The sequence below is a fragment of the Chiloscyllium plagiosum genome, chromosome 5 (assembly GCF_004010195.1).
Source record: "Chiloscyllium plagiosum isolate BGI_BamShark_2017 chromosome 5, ASM401019v2, whole genome shotgun sequence".
Classification (NCBI taxonomy): Eukaryota; Metazoa; Chordata; class Chondrichthyes; order Orectolobiformes; family Hemiscylliidae; genus Chiloscyllium; species Chiloscyllium plagiosum.
Genome location: NC_057714.1, coordinates 43517681 through 43528619, shown reverse-complemented (window position 1 = coordinate 43528619; position 10939 = coordinate 43517681). Strand labels below are relative to the sequence as shown.

The following is a 10939-nucleotide window of genomic DNA, read 5'->3' as shown; positions in this document are numbered from 1 at the left end:
CCCCCGGTCACGCGCCTGCGCACTCTCGGTCGCCATGGCCTCCTGTTGGTGTCGGCTGTTCCTCCGGAGCCGGATCGGGAACCGCTGCTATTCGCAGACAGCGGCCCGTCACACGGATTCCGCGTCACCCCCTCAGGACATTATCTACACTCAGGAGCATTACAGCCTGAGGGACTCCCTCCGGAAGGTAAATGAGCAGCCTCTGGCCCCGGGCCCCGGGCCCTCGGCCCTCAGTGCAGCCCGGGTTGGGGAGTGTGATGCTGCCTGACCTGCTGCGCTTTTCCAGCAACACATTTCCAGCTCTGATCTCCAGCATCTGCAGCCCTCACTTTCTCCTTCCTGATATTTTAACCTTGGGCTCCGGTTAAACGAGACCACAGTCGTCATCTTGGAGCTGGGCATACATTTAAGCAAGAGGACAGACAGGAGGGTGTTAGGAATGAGACCGATTTCGAAATGTCACTTCAGCGATTCATTCACAATCTCGACAACGCGCATTTATTAGTTCTGAAAGCTTAAAACAAAGCTTGCACAAGTGGATAGCAGGTCAGAGAATGGTGCGAGCAAAACCAGCTCATTTGGCCCATCGTGTTAGTACAGAATCTAGGACAATAACCAGTGCCAACCCCCCACCCCCACCTCTTCTGAAAGCATCAAAATAGACTTCACCTCATTGACAGCGTGTTTTAGATCCCAATTACTTGTGAAATCTTTTGTTTCTATGTTGTTTCTCTTTTGTTGACAGTCATCTTAAATTGATGTCCCCTTAATTTTCAAGACTGCTGACACCTTTGAGTTTTATTCACAACTGAAGTTCTTATCCGAGAACCATTCTCATGATTTCTTTTGATAAACGCACAAGCTTATGCATTTATAAGTGTGATGCCCAGAACTAGACATAGTAATTAACTGGACACCACACTGGTTGTTTGAGGGTTGTACTCTATGCCTCCTCTGATAAAGACATATTTCTAGTATAATGTATAATTAGTTAACTGCTTTCTCTTTCAAGCATATATATATGCTACCAGAGCCCTCTACTCTTACACCCTTATTAAAATTGCAACCATTATGTTGCATCTCCCTGTTTTACTTCCCCAAATGTATCACTTCCTATTCCTTTCCATTACACTTCTACTACTTGTTCGTCCATTCCAGCAGCAAGCCTAAATTCTCTTGAACTCTGTACTTTGAACCTTACAGTACACAAATGTTGTTATCCCCAAATGGATAACTCTACAATAAACCTCCTGCCATCTGAAGAACAATTGTTCATCACTAAACAGAAAAAAATTGAAGATGCGGGAAGTCAGAAGCTGAAGTAGAGTCACTGGAGCTGAAACATTAACTCTGCTTTCTCCCTCTGTTTTCTCAGCTGCCAGACGTGCTGAGTTTTCCCAGCAATTTCTGTTCTTGTAATTGTTTATCACAACTCAGCTTCTTGCTCTTCAGCCAATTTCATATTTGAGCTGTCATTGTGTATTTAGTTGCATGGGCTGTAAATTTGTGGACAAGCGTGGGGGTTGGTTTCGATCATTTGACTGGATAGCTGTTTTGCAATGTGGAGCGATGCCAACAGCATGGGTCAATTCCGGCACAGGGTGAGATTATGAGGGGTTCTCCTTCTCAAACCCTTCCTTTGACTGAGCTGTGGTGACTCTAACGTTAAACCACCACCACTTGGTCTTTCCCTAGTACAGAGTACCCTGATGATCCAATACATCTATGGTGACTTTACCTTTATATTTTAAGTTTTACCTCCTGCAGTGTCTCAACTACCTCCTCTTTCAGTATGACCGAGGCAGCAGCACCTTCCTTGATAGATACATATTAAAGTAATTTAATATTAATTTAGTCTCTCGGCCAACCTTCATGCTTTCACCCTAGTAAGTCCCATTTATCAGTTTACCATTTTTAAAAAGTATGCCTATAGAATACATTGTGAAATTTGTCACTTATTTTCTTTCAAATAAATCTTAAATATATTAAATAGAAATACTGTAACAAAAACAAAAGTAAAATGGTCAACAAAAACTTTCAGAACTGCAACAGAAATTTATCAAAACATTGTCATTAGCGAGGATGATACACCCTTGTCCCTCTACATTTCCAGGCAGAAGTGGGTACTGCAGATGCTGGAGGTTAGAGTGGTGCTGGAAAAGCACAGCAGGTCAGGCTGCTTCTGAGGAGCAGGAAAATCGACATTTCAGGCCAAAGCCCTTCATCAGGAATGAGGCTCATTCCCGATGAAGGGCTTTGGCCCAAAACATAGATTTTCCTGCTCCTCGGATGCTGCCTGACCTCCACGTTTCCACATACCTTGTTCCAACCTTTTATAATTTCAAAGATTTCTATTTCTCAACATGCATAAAGTGCACTGATATAACAAATAAATATCATACGTTTTCAAGTCTATGTTTTGTATGTCCTGTTATTGGTCATCATCCCAGGACATCAGCATTCTAACCCATCTGAGCTGGTGCATACCCCAAAACTGTACACAGCAATCTAACTGAGCTGTTTTAAAACTTATGTTGTAGGAAGCCATTAAGCTCTCTGCTTTGAAAGAAAATTCAATTAGCCTCACTCACTTGCATTTTTCAATATTGAATTCAACACCTTCAAATAGTGAACCCACTCTCATTCCTTTCCTTTCTTTCAGCCTTATTTGTTGCATTCTCTATCGGTTCTCTCTCCCCTCCTGCACTCCAGTTGGACTGTCTGATCTTTCCATTCTGGCAGTTAGACACACCATTGTTCTAACATTCTCACATTCCAGTCACTTAATCTGAACTATCAACACCCCCCTGCACTCCACCCATCCCTCCCACTGCATAAACGCTGGCTCATCCGCACTTCATGATAGCTCTGATGAAGTCATCTAGACTCAATGTTAGTTTGCTCTTTTTCCATGGATGTTGTCTGACCTGCTGCGATTGCCAATATTTTTTGTTTTCAGTGTGTTTTTCCATAGCCCTGCAAGTGTTATAGGCTCAGCATTACCACTTTGCTTTTGTATTCTTTGCCAATGATTATAAGATCTGGAATTTTGTTCAGTGAGTTTTAATGAGGATGGGTACTGCCCTTACTTTTCTTTGAGCCCCCAAAACCTCCAGCTTTTCCGCAGGACCATTTACTTCCATTCAGAGTGCGCTCTGGTTTTTTGTCACTGAATATGTTATCACTTAATGAATTTTATCAACATTTTACCACTATCCCATCGCAGCTTTCTTTGGACTGCTAAAGGATTAACTGTACTTCATGATGCTATGAACAGCAAATTTTGATATAAGTTACAGTTGACCCATATTCAAATGATTAATATAAGCAATGGACAATAATGATTGCTGTTTTTGATTTTGGAGAAGATTTGTAGCTCAGGTTGTGGATCAGGTTGTAAGTTTACTCGCTGAGCTGGTAAGTTTGTTCTCGAGACATTTTGTCACCATGTTAGGTAGCATCATCAGTGAGCCTCCGATGGAGTGCCTGTGTTCTCTCCTGCTTGCTACTTATTTGTCTTGGTCTTTGTGGTGGTGGTATTACTTCCAGTTCTTTGTCTGAGAGGTTGGTAAATCCAAATCAATATGTTTGTTATTGGAGTTCCGGTTTGAATGCCAGACCTCTAGGAATTCCCGTGCATGTCTTTGTTTAGCCTGTCCCAGGATGGATGTATTGTTCCAGTCGAACCAGTGTTGCTCTTCAGCTGTGTGGGTGGATACAAGTGATAGTTGGTCATGTCTTTTGGTGGCTATTTGGTGCTCATGTATCCTGGTGGCTAGTTTCCTGCCTCTCTGTCCAAAGTAATGTTTGTTGCAGTCTTTGCAGGGTATTTTGTTTATGACGTCCATTCTGCTAGTTGTTGGTATGGGGTCCTTTAAATTTATCAGGAGCTGTTTCAGTGTGGTGGTAGGTTTGTGGGCTACCATGGTGCCTAGGGGCCGGAGTAGTCTGTGGCAGACTGCGCTTATCGGGTACCCGTTGGTCCTGAATACATTATACAGGTGCTTTTCCTTGGCTTTTCTTAGTTCATGGGTGCTGCAGTGTGTTGTGGCTCACTAAATAATGTCTTGATGCAGCTCTGTGGGTGTTTGGATGGTTGTTCCTGTAGTTGAGTATCTAGTCAGTGTGTGTGGCTTTCCTGTAAATGCTGGTCTTTAGCTCTCCATTGGCTTTTCGTTCTATCATGACGTCTAGGAAGGGGAGCCTGTTATTGTTCTCCTCTTTGGTGAACTTTATACCTGTAAGGATGATGTTTGTGTTTGTAGGTTTCTTCTAATTTGTGTTTCGTAATGTCAAAGTGTCATTCACATAGTGGACCCAAAGCTTGGGCTGGATCATGGGAAGAGCTGTTTGTTCTAACCTCTTCTGCTAAGAGTCCTGATGTTGATGATCCCATCGGCATCTCATTGATCTGTTTAAAGATCTTGCCGTTGAAGGTGAAGTGGGTTGTGAGGCACAGGTCTAATATTTTGAAGATGCTGTCCTTGCTGATGGAATTGGTGCTGTCAGGTGTTTGTGTCCTTGGTTTGTCTAGCAGTGAGGCCAGTGTTTCTTTGGCCAGGGTGATGTTTATTGATGTGAATAGGGCCGTCTCATCAAAAGGGACCTCGACCTCATCCTCTAACTTGTTGTCCAGCAGGCAATGAGACAGTAGCATCAACACTAAGCAGAAGAAAGAAGCGAACACCCTCAACACACCGGAAAGGAAAGCCCTAGAAGGACTCAGCAAAGACAAAAATGTTGTAATTTTACTGACAGACAAAGGGCGCATGACCGTCATCCTAAACAACACAATACATTAAAAAAGCAAACACACTACTTGCAGATACCGTTACCTACCAACAGGTGGCGATGGACCTGATTCCACAGCTTAAAAACTGCGTTACAGCATCCCTGAAGAAACTTCACAAGACAGATGAAATTAACAAGGCAGACCTCCAAAGAATGAAACCTAAAGGATCCAACACACCCTGTTTCTATGGATTACCAAAGGTACATAAACAAGGGCCCCCCCTCAGACCCACAGTCTCACTTCCCGGGACACTGACATACAGACTAGCAAAGGAACTGCAACGCAAATTGAAACACCTAGTAGAAGACTCAAACCACATCATCTACTCCATCCAGGAATTCTTTAACAACATCAAAGACCCCAAGGTAGAGGACAACGAGGTCATGGTTTCCTTTGACATGACAGCCCTATTCACACAAATAAACATCACCCTAACCAAAGAAACACTGGCCTCACTGCTAGACGAACCGAGGACATAAACACCGTACAGCCTAATGATTGCTTGACTCAAATCTACTTGGACATCACTGTGTATTTCCAACTAATCTGAAGAAACTGCTCTCAATTCTAACTCTGTTTTGTCTCTCTCAACTACTTTAAATTGTATGTTTTAGTCTTAGGAACCACTGATAGGCATGTCAACATGGTAGTAGATGGAGCATATCTGTTTTATGCTTAGTTATTTTAGTAACTATTTTTGTCCATAGTATACATATAACATTGACTTTACTGCCATTGTGTAAAACCTTGAATTAATCTATATTGAATTTTAACTGGCACTATTTTGTGCATCTGTGTAGCTTAATGGGTCCTTTTTCTTATCATCAACTTTACTCCAATCACGTGCATGTCAAATTAATAAGTAATAAAGTGCTGAAGATTACAATTTAAAGTGACTTCACTGATACGTGATTGTTTTGGCTGTTTGGTCACTTTGATACATGTTTGGTTATTGGCAAACTGTTTCCTGCTTTATTCAGAGCTAACTCTAGTGACACTTGTTTAGCCCACAAATATTGTAGTCTCATCACATGTAGTGCTTTTAGAAATCCACCTTTTATTAAAAAGTAGGTCTTGTCGTTGAAGATGAAGTGGGTTGTGAGGCACAGGTCTAGTAGTTTGAGGATGCTGTCCTTGTTGATGGAGTTGGTGTTGTCAGGTGTTTGTGCCCTTTATTTATCTAGCAGTGAGGCCAGTGTTTCTTTGTCATCTTTCATCTTTGTCTGATTCCTGCTTTTAAATATTTCAACTGGTTGGCAAGTACAGTGAATTACTTCATATTGCAGCTGATTTGGAAAAGTTATTGAAGTGGACAGTGTCAGCGATTATGGCACAGTTGGAACTGAACTTATTACCAAAAGTAATTTTATTTTGTTAAAAAGAACCAAAAAGCTGCAGATGCTGGAAATCAGAAACCACATCAGAAATCGCTGGAAAAGCTAAGCAGTTCCAGCAGCACCTGTGGAGAAAAAATAGAGCTTTTCCTACAAATTCTGATTTTGTTCATAGTTTTAGTTTTGTTTGTTAATTAGGCTCCTTCATTGCTTGTCCGTGTATGAATTGAGAACTATATTGTTTGATGCTGATATAATGAATTAACTGAATATCTATGAAGCATTAGGAGGCTATTATTCATTGTCACCTTTTGAAATTTCCTGAATTTAACCTTTCATTATGTAAGTAGTAAATTCCCAGTGGATAAATCAGCATTGCCTTTTATCAACCATTTCCTGTTATCAACCATTCCTCTTCTGTGATCCGCCATTTCCTTTTATTGTATTTCCTGGTCACAGGTGGAATTATTTACAATTTTATTTTGGTTAATATGCCCTTTAGGATGTGATGGACTTGGCTAAATCCACAGTAATAAAGTGTTGATGGAAAAGTATTTTCCTGTAATTCTTTATTTTCCATGAGACTGTGCTTGTTTTCATTTCTCTTTCAGAGGATATCAAACTGAAAGATGGTAATTGTAGTTGATATGGCATGCTGATTGATATTTTGTGGTTAGATGTTAATTGAGTCTTTTCATTGCCAGGTTATATTTATGACTCTACAAGTAAGGTTTTACATGACTTGTTCAAATTGGAATGGCAGAAATATTAGAAATTATATAGTTAAATGTAGAATACTTTACAAATGTGCATCTACAAATCTAACATCCATGGAGCAACGTTTTCATTATGCTGTCTTTTAACATTCATTATCATAGTATTTATTTTGATAGCAGTACCCATTACAGATGTTTCCTCTTTCAGATCTTAAACGTTGTCACTAATATTCAAAAAGGTCAAAAGATAATTTGTGCTATATTAGATGGTTCTAGGTTAATCAGATATTTTACACTACTTGTACTAAATGCAGCTTAAAATTGCCAATACTTAAATCTTTATATTTAAATCAAAATAGAATCTGTCTACAGTTTTTAAAAACGCAATTATTCCTCAAATGGGAGATGCTTAACGTTTTGAGAGAATTTCTTTTGGAGACAATGAAATAATATTGAAAGTAGTGCTACACTACCCATACATCTGTCTTTTTTTATTATGTAAGTTCCTATGACAACATTTATAATGGATCGTTTTCTATGTAAATGTGTGATTACAACAGTTGCTAGCAGTAATTACCGATCACTTAGACGCGTATTAAAGTTGTGCAAGTTCTAGAATAGTTCTCCGGTATGAATTAATACTGTAAAAGGAGAAAACTGAAAGCAAGAATTAGAGAAACAAAAACATGGATACCGAGTTTAAATCAAGTTGAGATAAAATTTTACTACTTGGAGTGCAAATGAATATTCACCTTTCGCATTCCTTTATTCATCACATCTGAATTAACTTATCCATCACTTATCCATCCTGTTAATGTTGAATTCCACCCCAAAAAAATCATGAGTTTGAGCTGTTACAGATGAGAGAGAGAGATGTTGAAAAGGCAACTAGGTATATTTTATAGGAGCGTTTTATCCATTTGAAAACAAACTTTAATGGACAGATACAAACAGGCTTTTTTATACGCTTTAATCAACAACAGATTGTTTTCCCTGTAACACCTGAAAAATAGTTGCACCAAACACTCACACTCTTGTACTAGATATGCATGCACAAGAAGAAATGGTTTCCAGAGATCTGCCATCCGCTTAGATTACTAAATCACTTGGTTAAAGATGCTTTAAAATGATGGTTAAAATGTTGCAAACCTGAGCAATTTTCTCATTTGAGTGAATGTAATCAAACTTGGAAGTTTTTGGATTTTCCAGACAACCCTATCGGAAAGATGTTGTGAAACTTGAAAGGGTTCAGAAAAGATTTACAAGGATGTTGCCAAGGTTGGAGGATTTGAGCTATAGGGAGAGGCTGAACAGGCTGGGGCTGTTTTCCTTGGGGCGTCTGAGCTGACAGGTGACCTTATAGAGGTTTACAAAATTATGAGGAGCATGAATAGGGTAAGTAGGCAAAGTCTTTTCCCTGGGGTGGGGGAGTCCAGAACTAGAGGGCATAGGTGAGAGGGGAAAGATATAAAAGAGACCTAAGGAGCAACTTTTCACACAGAGGGTGGTACGTGTATGGAATAAGCTGTCAGAGGATGTGGTGGAGGCTGGTACAATTGCAACATTTAAGAGGCATTTGGATGGGTATATGAATAGGAAGGGTTTGGAGGGATAAGGGCCGGGTGCTGGCAGATGGGACTAGATTGGATTGGGATATCTGGTTGGCATGGACAGGTTGGACCAAAGAGTCTGTTTCTGTGCTGTACATCTCTATGACTCTATTTGTGGCTGACTCCATAGCTGACTGTTGTATTAACAATCCAGCGCTGGTCTGGGGCGGACAAAGTTAGAAATCACACAACACCAGGTTATAGTCCAACAGGTTTATTTGGAAGTACTAGTTTTAAGGAGCAGTGCTATGGTGTGTGTGATTTTTAACAGCATTAACAGTTGACAAATCTGCATGTAAAAGTAATGGGAAACTTTCTTTAGAGTAAGTGTCAAATTACATGCTGGGTAAAAGATGGTTTCCCTTTGATATTCATACTTCACACTTACTCACCGATTGAACTTGTGGATTTATAATGCATTTTATGAGGAGACGTTGAGTAGGCAATAGGCCTATGCTAATTAGAGTTTAGAAGAAAGAGAGGTGATCTTAATGAATCATATAAGATTCTTAGCAGGCTTGACAGGGTAAATGTACAAAGGTTATATTCCCATGTGAGAAAGACTAGGACTAGAGAATACAATCTCAGAGTAAGGGATCAGCTGGTTAGGATAGAGATAAGGAATTTCTACTGTCACAGGATAGTCAATCTGTGGAATTCTCACGGGGCTGTTGAAGCTGGGTAATTAAGTATATACATGGCTGAGATGGACATACTTTTAATCAGTAAGGAAATAAAGAATTATTAAGAAAAGATAGGAGAATGGAGTTGAGGATTATCAGTCAAGATTTAGGGGTGGCATGGTGGCTCAGTGGTTAGCACTGATGCCTCACAGCACCAGGGTCCCAGGTTCGTTTCCAGCCTTGGGCAACTGTCTGTGTGGAGTTTGCACATTCTCCCCGTGTCTGCGTGGATTTCCTCTGGGTGCTCCGGTTTCTTCCCACAGTCCAAAGATGTACAGGCCAGGTGAATTATCCATGCTAATTTGCCCATAGTGTTAGGTGCATTAGTCAGAGGGAAATTGGTCTGGGTGGATTACTCTTCGGAGGGTCGGTGTGGACTTGTTGGGCTGAAGGGCCTGTTTTCACACTGTAGGGAATCGAATCTAATCTAGTCTAATCTAATTTCATTGAATGGCAGAGCAGAAGGGTTGAATGGCCTACTTTTGCTCCGATATCTTATGTTTTTTTTCTCCAGTCAGTTTCAGCCATGTGGTGGCAGTGTGAATGTATTCTGTTGTCCATAGAAAGAAGATTTGATTGACACAATGATGAATAAATGATATTGAATCAACATTCCAGGTATAAATAGCCTCCTTAATATCTTTATTTGAAATTCCATTTGGTCAGTAAGTCTGACAGTCATTGTTACTTTAACTCTCCCTAACTGAGATGAGAAAGCCTCATCAATGCTGTGGTTGACAACTTACATTTTAATAACCTTTCAGCGACATCGCGAAGCATGATGTTCATCACTGTCTATAGCAAAACCATAAACCAAGTCACTTTTCTCTATTGACTTCATCTTGTTAAATTACAGGGTCCATATTCCATGCTTTTCAAAAATACAACTGTCCAATAAGGTTAACCTTCCAATTAGCCTTACAGACATATGATATTATTGTGGGATTGTACTGGTGATGACTACTTTGATCGTTATACCTTAGAATCATGCAGCACAGAAGAAGCCCTTCAGCCCATTGAGTCTGTGGTCACCTATCCACACCAATCCAATTTTCCAGTCCATAGCTTTGAATGTTATGAGATTTCAAGTCAGGTCCTCATCCATGTACCTTTTAAAAGTTCTCTGGTTTCCTGCCTCTACTACCTTCCTGGGGCAGTGCATCCAGATGAAAATATTTCTTCAAATCTCCTCTAAACCACCTGCCCTTCACTTTAAAATTATGCCCCCCTCATTATTGACCATTCAGCTGAGGAAACATCTACTTTTGAGCCACCCTGACCAGGCCCATCATAATCTTACACACTTCAATCAGATACACCACCACCATCAGACCCCTCTGCTCCAAAGAAAATGGCTAAAATACTCCATCTCAAGTAACATCCTGGTAAATCTCATCTACACCCCCTCCAGTCACATCCTTCGTATAGTACGTTGACTGGAACTTCACACAGTACTCCAGCTGTGGCCAAATCAAAGTTTTGTACAGCTCCAACATAACCTTCCTGTTTTATAACCTTTCCCCAGACAAATAAGTGAAAATGTCCCATATGCCTTCACAACTACAGACGTTTACTATAAACCGACTGACTTCCACAGCTACCTAGATTACACCTCCTCCCACCCTGCCCCCTGTAAAAATGCCATCCCATATTCCCAATTCCTTCGCCTCCGCCGCATCTGCTCCCAGGAGGACCAATTCCAATACTGAACAACTCAGATGGCCTCCTTCTTCAAAGACCGCAATTTCCTCTCAGACGTGGTTGACGATGCTCTCCACCGCATCTCCTCCACTTCCCACTCCTC

At 40.6% G+C, this 10939-nt stretch overlaps 1 protein-coding gene across 1 annotated transcript in view; it reads left to right on the top strand.

Annotated features, from left to right (window-relative positions):
• The first annotated feature begins 10 nt into the window (after positions 1-10).
• The window catches only part of zgc:85777 (uncharacterized protein LOC405871 homolog), a 77375-nt gene continuing 66446 nt past the window's right edge, over positions 11-10939 (top strand). Inside the window, exon 1 of the mRNA XM_043689939.1 lies at positions 11-187. Within this exon, the coding sequence (XP_043545874.1) occupies positions 35-187 (153 nt within the window). The 5' untranslated portion in view covers positions 11-34. The remainder of the gene's footprint in view (positions 188-10939) is intronic.